Below are 19,844 nucleotides of genomic sequence, written 5' to 3'. Positions count from 1 at the left end.
TAAAAACAACGTAATTACTTAAGCCAATCAGACGCAACCAATCGAATGGGCGAATCGTAAGGCAAAGCAAGTACACGTAACCGGCCGCAAGTCGCTATTAGTTTTTCTTCGGCATCCGACTGATTGAGAATGGGATGGTTGCTCCTGTACCAATCGCGAACTGCACATTGCACGTGAGCATTTTCCCGCGCCTTGTCTGTGAAGCGATTGGTTAATTACGGTTTTTGAGCCTTTTTGCGATCGCTCGTGGTGATAAAAAAATACTCAACAGAAAACCACTCTCAGCCAATATACAAAACTAAATAAATTACGAAATGACTTTTCCACACGAAGCCCGGAAGAAAGAATTAACCAACACTCACCAGTACAATGACATCCGGGTTACTGAGTGCCAAATCCGCGAAAGCAACACGTGACTTCTGTCCACCTGAAATCGAGGTTTGCACAAACTAAAGTCAAAAAGTTGGCTGATGTTGCGTTGTATCAGACACAATCTCCAAACCGAGGTTGACAAAAATACTCTGAACTGCGGAATCTCAAAAAAAGAGTTCCTTAATGTTTCTATCCGTCTTTGGCTCTTGCATTCTCGACACAGGTTTTGACAATGAACAGTGTTTATGCTCTATGTTTGGCCAAAATGACCTGGATCGCGGTTTAGGTTAAGCACCGCCTCGACTTTGTTACAATAAACGGCCCAAAGTTTACAAGAAAGGCAGTTAAATTTTTAGAATATTGTCACAAGACGCAAGTTTGGTCAACCTCGTTTCCTTTAAACACAAATGTAGTTTCTATAGAGGTCACTGTCCAAAGAACGACAATGAAAGCGGACTTCAATTAAAGTGCACCTAATCCCAAAATATTTTTTTTGCTAAAATGAATCTTTGCAACTGTTCGAAACGCATTGCGGCCATTTTTTCATTTTTCTAACAAATCCTGGCATCTTATAGGCTTCGAAAGTTGCGAAAATCCAAGCATTTTTTGTTCACGACCGAGTCAGAAGGGGAGTGGGTCTATTCCTGATTTGACGTCACAATCTACTTTGCATGCATTTTTACAAAGCGTTAATTAAATGTAAATCAGTTTGTGACGTCAAATCAGGAATAGACCCAGGATTTTCGCAACTTTCGAAGCCTATAAAATGCCAGGATTTGTTAGAAAAATTAAAAAATGGCCGCAATGCGTTTCGAGCAGTTGCAAAGATTCATTTTAGCGGAAAAAATATTTTGGGGTTAGGTGCACCTTAAGCAAGCAGGAGAAGAAGGTGCTCTGACACGAAAACTTCACCAGCAGAAGCTCTCAAACTTTCCCTTTTAAGCAAAACACCAGATCCTAATGCCATTTATCCTCCATACGCAAGTTACGTCATCGCCAAAACGGTGAAACAAAAAACAAAATGTGTCTCACTCTATTCTCTATTTTCGAATTCCCCATAATACACTTTGTTTGCCCCCCAAATTTTGCATAAACTATTGTTTTCAAATGCTCTTGGGGACACTGCATATTCCCAAGAGCATTTGAAAACAATGATTTATGCAAACTTTGGGGGGCAAACAAAGTGTATTATGGGGAATTCGAAAATAGAGAATAGCTTCTTTGTATTTATCATCAATATTGCGGCGATGACGTAACAAAGTTGTCGTTACCTTTAAGGTCACGTGGTTACAAGTCAAGACAACAGCAAATGAATCGGCAACTAACCTGACAAATCCCTAGTTTTGATGGTGTGAGCATGGCTCACTAAGCCAAATCTTCCCAGGTGTTTTCTTGCTGTTTGATAATCCAAGTTATACTTTTTCTGAAACCGACAACCAGTAAAAACAAAAAAATCTAGTTCATGTGCAAATTGACAAAGCCTTGAATAAAAAAGGTAACTATTTCAATATTTCACTTAAAGTGCCCCTGTGATTAAAAAAAATCACTTCCTCTTCCTTTCTTTGCAGATTTTGAAAGTGTATTTGCTTGACACCTGACGGGCAAAATTTTGAGCTTGGACTTCTATCCAAAGGCCGTTTACTTTGAGTGTAAGTTTTGGATTTCACGGTCAGCCATTAATCACGTTTAAAACTGACCGATTGGACCTCAGAGGGTTGGATCCAAAAAAAGTGACACCATTTTCTCACTGGCTTAAAATTTCAGCGTGTGAATACAAAACGCAAGTTAAAAAGTCTGAAAGCCCAAAACTCTTGTGCTGCATATTAATCTTGCGACATGCACACACATTGCACTCTTAAACCGGTGAGCCTTTGACGTCATTATCTCCTCGATCCAGCTCTCGCACGATCTTAAAGTTAGTAATGGCGGACCATTAAATAGGAAAATTCCAGTTAAGATAAACAGGTATCTTTTTTAAATCAAGGCTCAAGACTTTGGTCGCTTGGTGTTTGTTTGGTCATAGTTTTGAAATCCAAAGAAAAATAAGAATTGATTTTTTGGTCACAGTGGCACTTCAAACACGAAGACGCACGATAAAAAGTGGTCAACATTAGCCTATTCTATCCACCGGGACCTCCTTGTTCGAAAGAGATTTTCGGGGTATGACCCCACCATGTATTGAATACTAAAGGCTGGTTTACACGTAGGACGTAAGCATAAGCATAAGCAACATACGCAGGCGCATTAGCTTGTTGTTAATTAGTGTCTTTTTTTCTAATGAAAGGTACCAATTACCAAAACGCTACTGCGTCTGCTGCTTGTGCGTATTGCTAGCGTCGAACGTGTAAACCAGCCTTAACCGACAAAGGTTGGGTTTTGAGATCAAATAAAGTTTTAGGCTAATTAAACTTAAGATTAGCTTTTCGGAACACAAGCTGGACATTACGAAAACTTACCAAAAGACCGGTGTGCGACATTTGCAAACTGCAGACTGCGTACAAATAGGCCTTTTTCGATATATTAAAATTCAGCTTGATAGTGAGGCAGTAAGGACAGAGACAAAGGAAAGTGGATGATATGTAAATATTTTTCACATCCATTCCAACGTGTTTTTATAGTTTTGTCCTCACTGCCTCATTATCAAGCTGAATATTTGATATTTCGAAAATGGCCTAGTGCGCCGATAAACCGTCTTTAAGTCCAAGCACTTATTTCAAATAGCGCTGAAAAACAGTATTTCAGTCTAAGCACTCATTTTAAAACGGTTAGCTTTCAATAACTTTGACAACCCCAGTCTCTCTCGAACAAGGTGGGGCTAATATGTTGACCATAAAACAATCCAGCGAATACACCTCTTAACAGTTGTGTGCTTAGTTACCTGGCCTTTAAATGACAATGAGTTTGGTGTTGAACTTGTTATGATACAGACCTCCCTCCTTTTCTTACGTTAATGATGTTGTTGTCATGCTAATTAGTAAGAATTTACATAAGAAAAAAAGTGAGGTTTCTATCAAAACAAGGTCAACTCCAGCCTCACTTTCATTCATAGGCCAGGTAACTAAGCACACAACTGTAAAATGGACTATTCATCCAAGAGTGCGTCTTTAGTGTTTAACTGCTGAGTACCCGGCCACTTTGGCCCCGTCCACACGTATCCAGATATTTTTGAATCCACAACTTTTTCGCAGCGGATTACCAAAAAGATTCTGGTCAACAACGTAACGTATTCAAATCGAATTTGCCCGTCCACACGTAACCGGATTCGTTCTAGTATCCAGGACTCCTCTGCGACTATTGTCAACACAGCATGCGCCACCAGGCGTGCGAGTTGGCGGCAGATTCGCTTTTTTCACCTCGTGCACTGCTTCGTGAACATCTTTAGGACAAATATGTCAACAATCGGGACAGAAACCGAAGAACAATGTGAATAGCAAGGTTGACCATTCATTTGGACCGATGATGAGGATGAACTTTTGCTTAAAGTCGGAGTGGAGAACAAAATACGGTGCACAGTGAACATAGCAAAGTTAAACTGCATACACGCTATAAGGCTTGAAATGAGTCCAAGAATTAGAGGAGCGATAGCATTTCGTTCAGCGGCCATGTTGAATATTTACGCGGAAAGATTCAAAGATTCCCACTCTGGAGAGCCGATTTCAAAAGCTGCAGATTCTCATGTCGGATTCGTCGGATACGGGCAGCTTCTGCAGGTACCGGAGCAGAAATTAGGTAAAACAAAAGAAACAAAAGACAGAAAACAAAACAACTCCAAATAAAGACTAATCCCAAGCATACTATGTCCCAAGTGACCAAAAACATAATGCTTTCCGGTACCTGCAGAAGAGCCCGAATACATGTGGACAGAAGGCGAATTTGCAAAGAAACAGTTGCGGATTTAAAAATATCCGGATACGTGGACGCCGTGAAACGCTTACATTATGTTTACTCATTATCTCTAAACCTCAAATGCTATGAGAAAACGGAAGGGGCGAGGCGATAAAGCTACAGTAGATTGTGAAGTAATTAACACTACTTCATCAGACCTTAACAAAGTTCGTTTATCTATACCTGAAGATACTCCACTGGTGAATCTTCCATATTTAGCTACAAACAAAAGAAAACTTGATTAAAATAAGAAAACAGACATAAAAGGCATCTGGAGCTTATAAAGAGGAGCGTCCATCTCCACGAATTCCTTGATTCAACCCTTTCCCGAGTAAATTAATTTTTAGGAACAGGTTTTTCCCGCGCAAAATATCATATTTCCCTTGACGTCGAGATAGCTCTGTTTTGATTGGCTTTTATAACAATGGGCGTACAGAATCCTCCAATGGGGAAGTGTTCTATAAATAAATCCAATCGGAAAAGGGTTGACTCTTAGGCCAAGTATGGGAGATAGAGGCTTCCCATTGATGAGCTTGTTGAAAATACTTAACTATCGTTCATTACCTGATCAGCAGAGTGTTGGTTATAAGAACCTAAACGCTGAAAAATAAAAGCAACAACTTGTCAAACGTTTTGCGGTTCAGCAAGGTTTGTATTATAGGAAATTAACGCTTCACGAAACTTACCGCGAGTTTAAGTTGAGTTAATTTCAACGCTGTTAATTAAGTAGCGCGTTAATTTCCGTGACCTTAATTACCATTACTATATAGACACCGATGAAATACCAAGTGAGCTTTCGCGCGAAAACATGTTATCTTCACACGTGAAAAGATCACTGTTGCTATGGTTACATACAAAAACGCGCCTTTCGACGTCACGCCTTTCGTGAAACGATTTAGTATTTCATTGGTGTTAATATAATAAATAGAATATTACATGGTCGCTTGGAGATACGAAACTTCTCTTGTCGTGTTGAAAAATACTTCACTCGTCCGCTGCGCTCACTCGTGAAATATTTTGTAAGACTCGAAGAGAAATTTCCTATCTCCACGCGGCCATGTAATATCCTCTATTCCTTCCCCCCCCCCCCCCCCCCCCACCAACCAAATCTGTGGCAAACTCCAGAGATTCTAGCCAAACAATAGATTTTATTCCCGCACTTTATTTAAAATCAGTTTTTTACACTAGAAAGTCGTTTACTTTACTTAAACTGCATTTTCTGGGGGAAGGGGTTGCGGCAGACATGTTAATTTCCAACATTTTGAAATTTTGCCCCCTCTCTCGCGTCTATTTCCAATGTTGGGAAGCAAATTTCTCTTGAAGTTGAGTTAATTAAGGCCGCGTTAATTAACACGAGCGTTAATTTGCTATATATTATATCCATAGCTGTCAAAGAGAATTGACGAAACATACACAAGTCTCGAAGTCAACTTACAAGTCTGTGATTTCGTATTGACTCTCCCTTCAACTGAAATAAACATAAGAATGAAAATGCTAAAGTCATTAATTAAAACTGAATTTCAAAGAGTCCCAATCCTAGAAAATTTCGATAGCAAATTGTTAAACGCGACAAATTCAGGAGACCAGGCAAGCGTAATATGCAGGCGCTATTCTTTTCCACTGATGATTCTAGAATCTTCTTTAAACAAATCCCAGTGTTTCTACCAGGAGTCGTATCGAGTGTAATGTGATTTTTTGGGGGAGTAAGTTTGGTGAAGTAGTGAAAGCAAATGTAAGCCCGGGGTTCAATCCCAGAGTCAACATAAAACGTGGGTTGAGTTTGCCTTTTCTCTACTCTGTTCTGAGAGTTTCCGGGTTGCCCCTCTCAGCAAAAACCAAATATTGCTTTACTTTGCTTTAATTTGGCTTAACTTGATTAGAATTAAAAACTCCCCAATAGATGGAGCACGTGTGCTTAGCAAAAAGGCCCTAAACTTTTAGTAATGTTTTACACCTTATTCCAATAGTATTCTTTTGTTTCCTTGCAAATTGGCCCTTTAAGCTTTGCTTTCAAACGTAAAATTCAAAAGAATATTTAACCTTGAAAGAGGCCAAAAGGGCCAATTTGCAATCAAACAATACTTAACTAGCGGCCATTTTGGAATAAGGTGTATTGCTAGTATTATAGTTACTGTCATCATCATCAATGAGCTACATGAAGTCATGTCTTGTGGCATCTGCCCTGAATAATACTTCTATGACCGAGATTATCAAAACAGGCATTCTCGAAGGTCAAGTGAAGCAGATCTTAAATATGAATGAAGAGATGAATTTTTCGGTGATGATATCATTTCAACCAATGAAGCACGGGATTCCTGTGTAATAGGTAAGAGTTACCAACTAAACTATGACCTGGCAAATCACAAAACCTACCGGTTCAAGTTGACCTATTAAAAGCTTCAAAAAAGTACTTTTGCCAACTCCATTATTACCCACAACAGCAACTGCAATTAAAACAAAACAAAACAATAAACGAACAGTTTGTGTCAAACTTTGTGTGTGCTCACATTATTGATTGAACACTTTCTGATAATATATTGATTAAAAAAGTAAAATACTTACAGATTTAATAATAAATAACTTCAAAAGATCAATCAAGAGCTGCAGAGAGGGAGGGGCTGTCCTACCGTGTTGTTTTCTCCTAATCCTCGCCCCCTCCCCCCCCCCCCTCCCCTTCACTTTCAAACGTACTCTGCGGCCCCTGTCAAAGCCTCTTTTTTGTGATTTCATTTTTTTGACAACTTTCTTCTCAAATAACTGTTCCTCTTAACAGTTAAAAATATACATGTCGCCTTCACAGAACACAATAGAAATGGCTGGTGAAAAAATGAAGCGAATGACACAAGAAAAGAATTTTCTCTTACTTCGAGATTTCATGTCAATTCCAAAATCCAGGTTAATGAACAACTTAGGTTGGTTGGGGTAACCAAATGTTACAGCTGCAAAGAAACAAAAAGAATAATATAATAGCATGGGCACAAGCATTGCATACCAAGAAGGAATGAAATAATAAAAGTGATGAAAATAGTTCAAGAACAGGGATCTTGATTTTACATTTTTTTTACTGTGTTTAGATATGGCATTTCAGAGGGAAAAAACTTACCAGAGGAGAAAAATACTCTCTTTGGAATTCACAATTGTTTCAATTCAAATAATAGTCACGTTTTCTTTTCTGCAGGTAAACTAATTTTCTAGAGCTTCAAATCTCACTTTTATTTCAAATTAACTGCAGCGTAGGGTCACTTTACAGAATATTTTGTCTGGCATAAGGAATAATGCAAGCTTAATACCCATAAGGACATACAGCATGCATGATCTATAGAAAATTGTTTGAGATGGAGTGAAGTGAACTACCATACGTTTATTTGTCAACACACTCAGGGTTCTTCATAACCAATTTACGATACTGGTTGGCACACTTTCGCCAGACTGCTTGTCAAACAGTTTTAAAATTGGTTAGGGAAAAGAAAATTGCCCCTCTTCGGAACAAGGCCAGGCTGCAACACAATAAATGTAGTGCCAAACAATGCATGAATTCTTTAACATAACACACTATTTTGATTTTTAGCAAAGGGCAGAAAGAAAGGGCTGACAGTTGAAAGTCCTTACCTGAGAAGACTTGAAAATCTAGTTGTATAAAGATAAAATTACAAACTTAAGGCAGCACTTTTCCTCAGTTGTTTTAAGAGCCCGAGTCTTGGTCGAGCCTGGGTTCAAACCTGTCAACTCCCAAACAGTGGTCCAGTGGTCTCATCCAGCGGCACCAACCCGTCAAAGGTGCAACCAAGCCAACCAGTCAGCAGGACACAAGTACTGTTTGCTGGTAAAGCGATCAATAGCATTACCTCTCCACACTGAATGTTGGAAGGAGGATCAATGCCGATTTTCTGTCACCATTTAGACTCGCTAGTAGGACCTTTGTTATTTATGTAAGCTGACACAAGCATAAGAATGTACTACAGGTAAACAACAATGAGCATGTTCTTCTCATTCTTATGCAAGGTTGTCAAAAGTAAACAACCGTGGGCAAAAATCATCACCCACTTTGTTGTCTTGGCCACCCACTCGAGTGCACTGATTCCTTATTTTTCACCTCCTGCTTTTCAAACACAGCCATATACTGCAAAACCTTCACTGGTACATGTGCTCAAGTGCATCCTTCTATGTTTATGTTTAGGTTCATTCTAATAGCGTAATGAAGAAAGGACCTATTAACTTACATTTTAAACCCAAGATAGGTGGATTGAGTGGCGGTGGCAAAGGAAAGGAGAACTTGACAACATACTCTTTGGGTTTCTTGATAAGTTCCACAGGTTCAAGATCATCCTAGACAGAAAGAAAAATGTTACATCCCATAAAAAGTATAGAGAATCTGACTGGTTTGGTTTCTAAAGCAAGCAATGCTGCGTTGGCAGGTGAAAAAAAAATTGGTACTACTCTGATGGTTTCGTTTAAAGGGCCACATTCACCCAAACGTCCCTGTGGTCGTTTGTTTTTGTTTCCAAATGATGGCTTGTCCAAATGCGTGATCTGATTGGCTGAGTGCAATCAGGCAAATAATGCAGGAAACAACAAGTCAGCTATTTGGATAATTTCGTGTTACACGAAATTCAGTCACAGTGCGAAATGACTTTTGGGTGAATGTAGGGCCTTAAAGTTGTTTCATTTTTGTCTCCTGGTTATTATGAAGTTGTATTTAATGCAGTGCAACAAAAAATGATGATGATAACCTTTGCTAATATTAAATGGCCCCTGTGTATTAAATTATAATCTGCTAAATCCAATTTCCATTGGTTAGGTTGCACCCAGAGGTCTGTTTAGGAACTTTGGCACAATGAGATAAATCAGCCAAACATAAAATGCAAATAATAATAATAATAATAAATACTACTTCCGACGAACACAACCTTAAGGAGCATGGATGGCACAGTCTGTTAATGCGCTCACATCCTTGTTTCGACTTCTTTCCATTCTGTGTAGATTAAATAGCTTTAAATACCTGTAAAACGGAGCACTGATGGAGAGGGGGGAGTAAAATGAGCGCACCGTCGACCTCAGGTTTGTCAGTTGAAACTGTTACAAGTTATCGACGTTAAATATGGGTGCTTTACTTTTTACTTTACTTACTTTTTACTTTTTACTTTACTTTACTCTCTCACAACTTAGATAAAGGCACCCAAATCTCTTGGGTCCTGCTTCCCTGCTTACACCAAGGAAGGGTAAGATAAGGCAAGTTTCACAAACTGTTTGGCAACAAAAGACAAAATGCTATTCGTTTCACTCAAGCTACATGTTATGATGTGGTTATAAACATTCATTTTTTGTTACCAGTAAGCAAATATCAAAATTACATGGGGCACGCATGTTACAGAAGATTTTGTTCAACATAATATTACTGGTACTTCACAATAAATGTGACACACAGTTGGGAGCAGGTCAATTTGTTACAAGGCTCATGTGCTCCTGTGAAAGGACTCAATGAAGGAAATGTAACCATATAGTTGAGGTGTGGGCTACAGACAGAAGAGAGAGAAATGACCCTTGCACTTATCGGGACCTGATAAATAATTTATTATCTTTCGTCTATAGCCCGCACTTCAAATATATACAGTGTACATTTCTTTCACCACAGTGTTTCTTATTGGGAAATTCTGCAAAGTGACTGACCTCATTGGGCATATCTTTCTTTCCTCCCTTTTTGTTCTTTCTTCCTTGCACTGCCTTTGTTTTCTCTTCCTACAGAGTCCATTGAGTCAAACAACAATAACAATTATACATTTAATAGGTTTTTTTTTTGTGTTGAAGAACTTAGGAAAGTTGTACATGTATGCATTTTTTACTGTAGTGCATATACATGTATGCATGGATTAACCATAATCATTTGAAGTAATATTTCCCTTCAGTATTAATTATGAAAAAGACAAAATAATAATTTTTTGGTTTCCACATGATGCCACAGCAGCCATGTTTGTGCCCTTAAACAAGCAAAATGGTGGCATTGTGTCTGTCTTAAGTTAATCCAGCAGGAATTGAACTCTATTCTTCTCGAAAGTCCCGAAAACTTTTCGGGCCCACAAAGCCATTTGTGAAACTGGCAATCGCTTGATTTGGAAAGCCGATCTTTTGACATGTTTTTAAGGTAACAAAAAGCAAAATGACATTGAAGTTTGACGACTTAAATCCTCTCCATTCTTGGGATACAGGGGGAATTGTGCCACGCCACCCGAAAATGGCCCGTTAAGTTTCGGGACTTTCGAGAAATGGGCCTCTGGTCACTGATGAACTGAGTGACAACTAAGAATAAAGAACAAAATAAGCTACATATTTTTTCAGGGGAAATTAACTTTTGTGTATATTTACACTGAAAGCAGTACGGTAATAACTTATGTATTCAACAGACTTGTAAAAAGTAATTAATATTTTTACCGCTTGCTTCCTTGATTGACCAGATGCTTTGAGATCCTTCAGTTGCTTTTGCTAATAAAGTAACAAAAATTAATATTACTCAAGCTCTTATACTTTATTGTTATTATAACTTATAACTTCTGGTCTTTCACCTACCATTATTGTTCAGAAATTTACATCAATATCTTCACAACCACCTCCAAGCTCCATCTTCTCCGTATATAAAAATTATTATATAACTGAATAAAGGTTTGAAAGAACCCACGTCCCTCCGTTACTAGTCGGGTGTGATAACTAGTGCACCACCAGGACAACCATGCTAGCAACACAACAATCGAAGATGTGATTTACGTGATTAGGGCATGGGCCTATATACATATATATGTTAATATTATATAACAACATTTATTTAGAAGATGGAGCTTGGAGATCATTGTGAAGATAAACCAAAATGCAACTGGTGCATTTGTATAAAAATCCAAAATATGGCTGGTGCATTCATATAAATAAGACCTTTAAGGTCTTTGACATAATTATTTCACATAGAGGATTGTCAGTCAAATTCCAGTACGTAGGAAAGAGCGAGACAGCCTTTAACCTACTGTACGACTCCACAATCACAGAAACCATATTAAGATAAGGGTTAGAAGCTGCGAGCTCACAGAACACTTTTTGCACAATCCTAGAACTCACAACTTTGACATCGACACAACAATTATGATCATTGAGCAAATTAAACAAAGTGACATGGTTATCGAAAGAAAGAAAACTCCTACGCACAAGGGAAATATTTTGGCAAGGAAGACTTCATACACTGCACCTTGCAACCGAATGGAATGAATAAAAGAATAGGCTACAGAAGAGAGACACAAGCAAGCTTTATGAAGTATTGTGTACATATATAGAAATGTTTAGAAACATAAGTTATCAAGGGGGTTTCGCTCTAATCTTCGAGATGAACAAACTTTCTGACTTCACACAAGAAAGTAATTAACATTTAATTGCTGAAAGACACGCTTTATCACATCATTATAAATAATTCGAATCATCTGTAATTACTAAACACAGAGCAAAGACCCCTGATGAAGACAGAGGCCGAAGCATGTCGGGTCTAAAATCAAGTGTTTCAGAGTTGAAAGACTATCCTCTAGCGTGCAAACTATATATATTTTAATTAACCAAGTTTCAGGCTTCACAAGTTATTAACATTGCTTTTTGTGACAGTTCTGTTTCATATAGTCACAAAGTGACCACACTCATCAGGCAACTTAGGTGAATGACTGTTAATTTCAAATGCTGCCAATGATAAACTGAAGCACGCGTGTGCAGTTACACTACTAACTTGTGTGCATGCTTCAGTTTATCATTGCCAGCATTTGAAATTAATGGCCATTCACATTCTTTAAGTATTGTTACACTTATGCACGATCATATTGCTGCATAACTGTAATGATGCTTAATTATCTTACTTTTCTGCAACCTATATTAATATTTTTGTTGCTACTTTTTATTTCTATTTTCATGTTCATTTTACTCTCTTTTATTTTGCTCAAACTTGACAAACTGTAATGACAACCTTCTTTTTTCTGTTGCTTCCTGCCTCGACTAGCCAATGCTATTTGCAGGAAGTGACCATTTGAATTTTTTTCTTTCTTTGTTTTGGTAGTAAATAAAATTGATCTACTCTTGTGTGCTCCTTTCCATTCTTCTGTTTATAAATTAACATAAACCTACCTGTTTATTATAAGCTTTCTCTTGTTCTTTAACCTTCTGTAGGTACATTTTCTTAAACTGCTCTGAAAGGAAATACATTAATGAAAGCAAAAAAGTCAGTTACTCATTTTCTGGATAAATAACATTAATTAGACGAGTACAATTGTACTAAAACAGTGGATAGCGTTGAAGGCATGCTCTGATTGGCTACTCACACTCCGAAAATCCTTTGCTATTCAATTTTGCTATTCACCTCTGAGAAACTTGCGCATAATTTGCACCCTAAAATATTGTAATCGTTGCAGGAAAAAATGAGTTCAGATAACCTTTTTGTGCTATATTATCTCACTGTTTTAGTATATACTAAAACAACTATTTACCTCTGACAGCCCTCCGCCCAACCATCAGTGACCACATATCATTTCTAAACAGTGAAAAGTTCTTCGTACACATTCCTCTCATGCCGCGGTTTGAATCTTTTATATTCTCCCACAGCCTCGCTCACGTCAAGAATGACACGTCACGAATTGGGGCGCTTCAAATGAGCAAGTCAAGTAAAGTTGAGCAAGTCGAAATTCAAATGGGATCGATCATTTTTTTGGGGGTGCAAACAGTTTAGTGATTTTGGTAGTAAAATGTAAAATGATGGTATTTTAAAGAGGACATAGTTTCTGAGTGGACCTAGATGTTGCTAAAAATAAACTCTTCCACACCTGAAACGGCACCCATTGACGACTAAAATTGTCTGGCGTTAGATGCACGTAGCGTAAAATGTGTAAGTCTATTAATATAGAGATACTGATGAAATACTAGCAGAAACCCATAAGGGTTGAAACGTGTAACGCGCATTCATAGCTTCCGAATATTCAGTGCGAATTGATTGGTTGAATGTTTCAGTGCTAAGTACCATATTTGGAAACCCCTCGCTCTTGTTGTTCCAAATATGGTACTTAACAAATTGAATATTCAGAAGCTTGTTTCCCAGCACACAAGGGGCCGTTACACGTTTCAACCCTTATGGGTTTCTGATACTAGGATTTCCCTTTTTATAAAAAGTTGAATCTTCACTGAACACAGTGAAGATATATATTTTTACTCTTTCACATGTAAGGATATAGGTGTTGCCATGGTAACTAACATGATTAGCTAATAAGAAGATAGCCTCTCCTTCCTTAATACTCTTGTGCTGTAATATGGCTCATTTTTGGCATTATCATACTTTCATACAGAACTATATATAGTTTCATGTTACACATCATGCATTTTTTATCAGTTGATGACCACCTTTTCGCCATTTCAAAAATGAAAAAAAAAAAGAAGTTGCATTTTTAATATGGACAGATCATCAGTATCTATATAATAAACAGAACATGACATCTATGGCCAGTTGGGGATACAAATTTTATCTTTTCTCATTTGCTGCACTCACCCATGAGAGATACTATCAGCACTTTTAAAGATAAAATTCATATCCCAATGTAATGTCCTCTACATCACTCTTACGAGGGAAACAGTTTAAAAAAAACCTAATCTCCTTAATGTATCTATAACTGCCACAAAAAGCAGCACTCTGTGGCAAACATATTAATGGTTTCCGTGCAGCATCAGGTTCCTTCATTACGCCACTTAAAACAACGTTCATCATTCCTGAACTCGGTCCATTTGGTATATTTTGGATTAAAATGAAACATAAAATGTCAATAGTTTGCCTGTGCACAGCAAAGCCTTTGATTTATCTTACAATACTTTAATTACTTATTGTATTCAGTCATATACATGTACTGTACCATAATTTCCTCGGTAGTAGTAAAGTTTCTGTTGATCTGTTGATCAAAAAATGACATCAGTAATTTTTGCCAGAATTTAGTATCATAGCAACTATTGTTGGTTTGCACTCACTTGATGAACAGCTACATTGTATGTTTTTCAATGAAATCAAAAGAAAACACTTTTGTAACAGTACAGATTGGTCCGGGACACAAACATGGCCACTGTTTCTTTGTTTAGGGGCACAAACACGGCAGCCGTGACATCATGTGAAAACCGAGAATATCTCCCACTTAATATGCATGCCATGATTGTCACAGTGCAATGTATTCCACACAATGCAGCTTGCTTGACTTTGTGGTGTGCTTACATACGTCATTTGGTTACTAAAACATGTATGGTACATGTAAGGAGTATCTAAACTACCACTAGGTTAAGCCTTACTACACGTGTCTAGATGTTCTGGCTCTTTGTTTTTTTACAGTTAAAAATAATAATTATTATTATTATTGTCCTCACGCATAAACTGACATGGGAAAAAAATGCAGACCATAACTGACAGTACAGAAATCAAACTGGGTTAATAAGAGGTATGCTCAAAAAGCAAGTGATTCAACTTGTATGACTTCATACCTAAATGCATAATATCTGTACAGATGCTGTCCAGAAAGTATTGATCGTGAGACACAATGAGCAATGTCTTCTTCCAGTTTTGAAGGTAGCTAAAATATGGTTCAAAATCAAAAGAAGTCAATGTTATTGTTTTGTGTATAATTTAAAGTGTACTTTATAGTTTATGACAGATTTTTATGTTGTTATTTATAAGCAAAGTTAACTTGGAAAGGTCTGCTGATCAGCTGGTACTGCTGTTTTGTCACTTTTGCTTGCCTTTTGCTTGGGGTTTACCACCATTCGCTTTCGCTTTTGCCCCCATCCACCCTCTCCTGGGGACAAGAATTGGTAGGTATAAGTTCCACTTTTAAGACAGTGGACTGGTACCAAGGGTGACCCATGGCTAGATTACCATGGTTACCTCTTGCCAATTTGCTACCTTTGCCAATCGCTTCATATGCTATATGGCACCTACATGTACCCTTCATTCATGTATTGACAAGTTAACTTTATTTACTCAATAAAAACATCATGCTTTTCTGAGGTAACACAATTAGAAAAATTTCATATTGATTTTTCTTCCATGTCCTTTAGCCTTTTTCACTTCCGGTAGGGTACAAAACTGCGCTAGAAAGGAGAAGATAGAAGAACTGTGACATCAAAACAAGAAAGCAGGAAATTTTAGGGATATAAATTTTGTTCTTTCATCTAATTTCATTGATGCGACCAAATACAATGCCTCTCAGAAGCAGTTTCAGCAACTTCTGAATCTAAAAAAAGAAAAATTCCGGCCCTGGAAAAAATTTGTTCTTGTTTTGACGTCACAGTTCTGATATGTCAACAGAAGTGAAAATTCCAATTTTTTAAAGGCTAAAGGGCATGGAAGGAAAATTGGTATGGATTTTTTCTAATTATAATAATCTTTTTATCTCACAATGAAAACCATGATTGAGTAAATAAAGAAAAATGCGTCATTATAACCTTTAAGCCTCTTACATGTCCAATAGTTAAAAAATGAGATGAATGAAGGAATCCTTTAGAGCAGACTGGATGTTGTAGAAGTAACTCACTTGTCTAGCCAAATGACTGCATTCAGATCCAGATGGTTTGTGGGTTCATCTAACATCAGTAGTGTAGGTTCCATAAAGAGAGCTCTAGAGGATTACAAAAATTAATTACAGATGTACAAACAATGAAGTACTAACAGTAAACTTCCGGGATGACCTTATCCCAACATTACAGCAGACAATATTGATTCCAAAGGCTTAAAATATTAACTGGTTCATATATACTGGCTTGTATTAATTAATTTTTGTTGAGGTTATTGCACAGATTTGGCAATTTGACATCAAGAATTCAGCAAAATCATTGCATTGACCAAATTCCCCACATTCGGCAAAATCGCCAACAAGGCTAGCAGGTACATGTATGTGTTGACATATCGGTACTTTGCATAGGTTTGGCAATATGACAAGTTTTGCCAAAATTGTCAACATTGCCATATGCACTAAAATTGCCTAGTTGATGGCAAAATTTTGTGATTTTGTTATGTGCATTTCTGGACATCAGTGGCTAGGTGAGCGAAAGATCCAGTCATGATCAGCCAGTTGTAATACCTTGCAAGGGAAACACGCATCCTCCAGCCACCAGAAAAGTGATTGACAGGTCTCTGTTGCATTTCTGATGTGAAACCAAGACCCTAAAGGGCAAAATGACAAAGAAGAATACAATCAGCTGAGGGAATACAATAAATTTCATTGTAAACCTGATTGAGGCATTATCACAAAACTTACCGCCAATATCCTGCGGACTCTTGATTCTGCAGATGCTGCACCTATAGCCTCTAACTCAACATACACCTAAAGTAGACATTGTGAGCAAAGTTGGTAGGAATTAACGGTACTGTCTAATCAAATTTGGAATAAAAAAGTTAGGGTAAAATAATTATAATTACTATAATAATATTGTTATTAATATTTGAATTCTCCTTCCATGCACAGCTGCAGAAGAAACTAATGAGCCTGCAGTCTTGGGGGTTTAAGGCCAAAAGACCTCCAATTTTCAGTGATTTCAATGTTGTGGACTTGTTGTAGACGCATGTACATGTATTTCTGATCAGTATGTAACAAGTTTCAGATTAAAATAACAGTACACCATACTGACAGACGGAGGGCATGGAAATGTTTTACTCAAAAGCCTATTTTTCTTTTTCATTTTTTTCAAAGATGAGAATTACGCAAAAGCTCGATTCTCTTTCCCATCATGATGATACAAGTTTGCAACTACAAAATAAAATCCAGAGTAATGAAATTTTCCTGATTTGGGATCGAAAAACTGTGCATTTTTTACCTCCTTCAGTTTTTCTGTTGCTTGTTCATCTCCATTTTCACTCAATGCAACCAAACGCTTTTCCTAGAGCACACAAAATTAATGCAGAATTGATCATGAAAATGAACAGTTGAGATTAACCAGCTAACTCAGCTGTTCAAAGATCTACCTGCAGGTCCTACGTTCATCAGTAAAAGTACATGTATGTATGTCCTGATAGGCAGCTTATTAGATGCACCGTGACCTGTTATGGGTGTCCTTTTACTATTTTGCTCAATTTTGTCAAATACATGTAACTCAACAATATAAATACAGTACCACCCTCTCACGAGACAAGATTCTTGTCCTTAGAGAGGAGACTTTCGTCTCGCGAGATGGTTTGTAAAACTGTAAGTGTCTGCATGAATGTAAACTTTTCAATGGTTCACGAAGAGGCTCACGCTACAAAACAGAGGATCTGAGTCTTAAGCCGGTGATACACCGTTCAACTTGTATTGATCAACAAATGTTGCAGCTGTTCAGTCAACAAATGTTGAACAGTGTGTCATGTCATGTTGAATGTTGAAATATGCCATTCAACAGGTTGAACGTTGTTGAACCATATTGAACGAAAATAGAGACCAGCTCTATAATTTCCGTTCAACAGGTCTGTGCAACATGGCTCAACATTTGTTGAGAAACAAATGTGGCAGGATGTTGAACCGTGTGTCATCGGCTTTAAAGTGTACATAATGGAAAAATGTGGCAGCTGGTAGTGGTGTATTATTGTGAAACTCTTCCATTCCAAATGGGTTTGTTCCTTGCATGTCGACTTTCAAACTACGAATCTGCCCATGAAACCTACATACTTTGATTCAAAGTTCATGTCAAGGAGAAATGTTTCGATAAACTGCAGGATGTAAAAAGTGTTAATCGATGGATTTTCTTCACTAATAACATAAACTTAAATCCACTGAACTGCAACAAAAATTTGTCTTTCACATTCAAGTTTATCAGGCTCCAATTGAAGAGAACACGGCAACAAAAATGATACACATTTCAGCTGTGCAACAGTGCTACAAGTAGCTTATATTGCATAACATGAAGTTTGAGAGTAAGAGGTTCAAAAAAAAATGCTGATGACATAACTTTGTGAAAACGACTTCAACATGCATTCTATAATTGTCACTGTTTATACAGGGATTTCATTTCAGGCTGGAGGCCAGACAGTTCGTCCAGTTGTTTACAATTTCACGTCCAGTACTTTGACGCTATAAATTTGTTGGCTACTTTTTTCACATTTTCTTCTTCTTTCTTGGCGGACTTGGGTATCTTGGAAAGCCAAGGGCAGAAGAAACACAAAACAATCATGCACAATAAATCCTTCAAACTTTATTTCATATGGCGATTCAGCGATTCTCTAGAATTTCAGCGAGATCTGTTTACAACACCACTGCAGTCAAAAACGAAACAGTACACAATTGGCATGATTTCTTTTTCGGTTGTAAAACTTTTGTAATATTGATTCACATTTCACACTCAGCAAGAGCATCGTTTTGTCATTTAAATTTGCAAACGTTTGTGTAGCTGTCAAACTTTTATGCCAATCTTGCAGAGAAACGAGATGACACTGGTAAATCAATTTTGAGTGGCACTGTACATATCACTGTTAAGTGTCCCTCTAATGTTACTCTTTAGTGGTAAACATCTATGTCCAGGATTGACCCTAATAACATGTAGATGTACACCCAATTTTGACACCCACTACAAAGTGTCCCTTTAAATCTAAGCCTTTGCTACCTGTATTTTCAACAATAAGGTAAGGGTACAGGTTAGCGTTATTTTTAGCTTTGGGTAAATGCAGCTGTTAATATTTATTTGAGGAGCAGTATTTGGGGGACACTTTGCATGGCTCTGCCGCCCGTTATTTGTCTCCCAACAGTCCCGCCCAGCAACGCAGGCGAAGCATCAGTGATTTTATATTTCCATGGTGGCTATGCAATCTTTATCGGGTTGTTTGATTTAGCAACATTTTCACGCTCTACTTTCATCACAGTCTCTTTTGAATTTAACCCCTTCGGTGTGGAGAAAGCATTATTTTATCTACAATACTTATTAGGCAACTCCCTTCTTTAGTAGCTCTGGAGTTGACATGTTTGTTGTAACCTATCCATGGTCTAAATTAGGCTTCCAGGTTTAAAAAGCCCAAACTAGTCAGATATTACCCAAGCTCTAAAACTAACTGATACAGTGTACATAGGTAGTTGGCTCAGGACTTTATAAGAAACTTTGGAATGTTTATCCAGATTCAGCTTCTACTTGTTAACTTGTTAATAAATGAGTATAAATCACAGCTGGACTGGCCATGAAAATAGAGAGAAAGTACATGTACTGCCTTAAAAATAAAAACTGGAAGGTATATACTGCCTTTGAGATAAAAACTGAAAATGACTATAAGAATTTTCAGTTTTGGCAGATAGCTAACTATGTACATGTACAATGTAAAGACACAATTAAAACCACTGATACCATAGATCTCACCCAAAACTTGCTTACAAACCCAGTACAAGACATTTAACAAAAGAAGACAGTCACACTGTTTGCAAAGAGTACAGTACTGTAAATAAGTACATTGTAACTTTGCAGGGCCGTGGCCAGTCTGAAAAAACACACCTCTTCTAACAACTCAAGTCTTTTCTTATCTGCTTTTAACACCACATCAAATGCAGGTGCTTCAGTTGCCTCCACATCTGAAGATTTAATGAAAACATTGCATGTTGATA

The 19,844-nt window shown here is 37.6% G+C and overlaps 1 protein-coding gene across 1 annotated transcript in view; it reads right to left on the bottom strand.

The window, feature by feature from the left end:
* The window catches only part of LOC137993292 (ATP-binding cassette sub-family F member 1-like), a 35,247-nt gene that overhangs the window by 2,724 nt on the left and 12,679 nt on the right, over positions 1-19,844 (bottom strand). Inside the window, exons 6-23 of the mRNA XM_068839038.1 lie at positions 19,735-19,811; positions 17,104-17,166; positions 16,548-16,613; positions 16,371-16,453; positions 15,825-15,908; positions 14,776-14,864; positions 14,163-14,198; positions 12,397-12,458; positions 10,684-10,734; positions 9,925-9,993; positions 8,478-8,583; positions 7,122-7,196; positions 6,631-6,701; positions 5,693-5,725; positions 4,822-4,857; positions 4,441-4,476; positions 1,699-1,795; positions 363-427 (exon numbers count right to left, since the gene is read on the bottom strand). Coding sequence (XP_068695139.1) covers positions 363-427; positions 1,699-1,795; positions 4,441-4,476; positions 4,822-4,857; positions 5,693-5,725; positions 6,631-6,701; positions 7,122-7,196; positions 8,478-8,583; positions 9,925-9,993; positions 10,684-10,734; positions 12,397-12,458; positions 14,163-14,198; positions 14,776-14,864; positions 15,825-15,908; positions 16,371-16,453; positions 16,548-16,613; positions 17,104-17,166; positions 19,735-19,811 — 1,199 coding nt within the window. The remainder of the gene's footprint in view (positions 1-362; positions 428-1,698; positions 1,796-4,440; positions 4,477-4,821; positions 4,858-5,692; positions 5,726-6,630; positions 6,702-7,121; positions 7,197-8,477; positions 8,584-9,924; positions 9,994-10,683; positions 10,735-12,396; positions 12,459-14,162; positions 14,199-14,775; positions 14,865-15,824; positions 15,909-16,370; positions 16,454-16,547; positions 16,614-17,103; positions 17,167-19,734; positions 19,812-19,844) is intronic.

This window comes from Montipora foliosa, chromosome 2, assembly GCF_036669935.1.
Source record: "Montipora foliosa isolate CH-2021 chromosome 2, ASM3666993v2, whole genome shotgun sequence".
NCBI lineage: Eukaryota > Metazoa > Cnidaria > Anthozoa > Scleractinia > Acroporidae > Montipora > Montipora foliosa.
The sequence above is the reverse complement of the archived record's forward strand: the minus strand, read 5'-3'. Positions and strand labels throughout refer to the sequence as shown.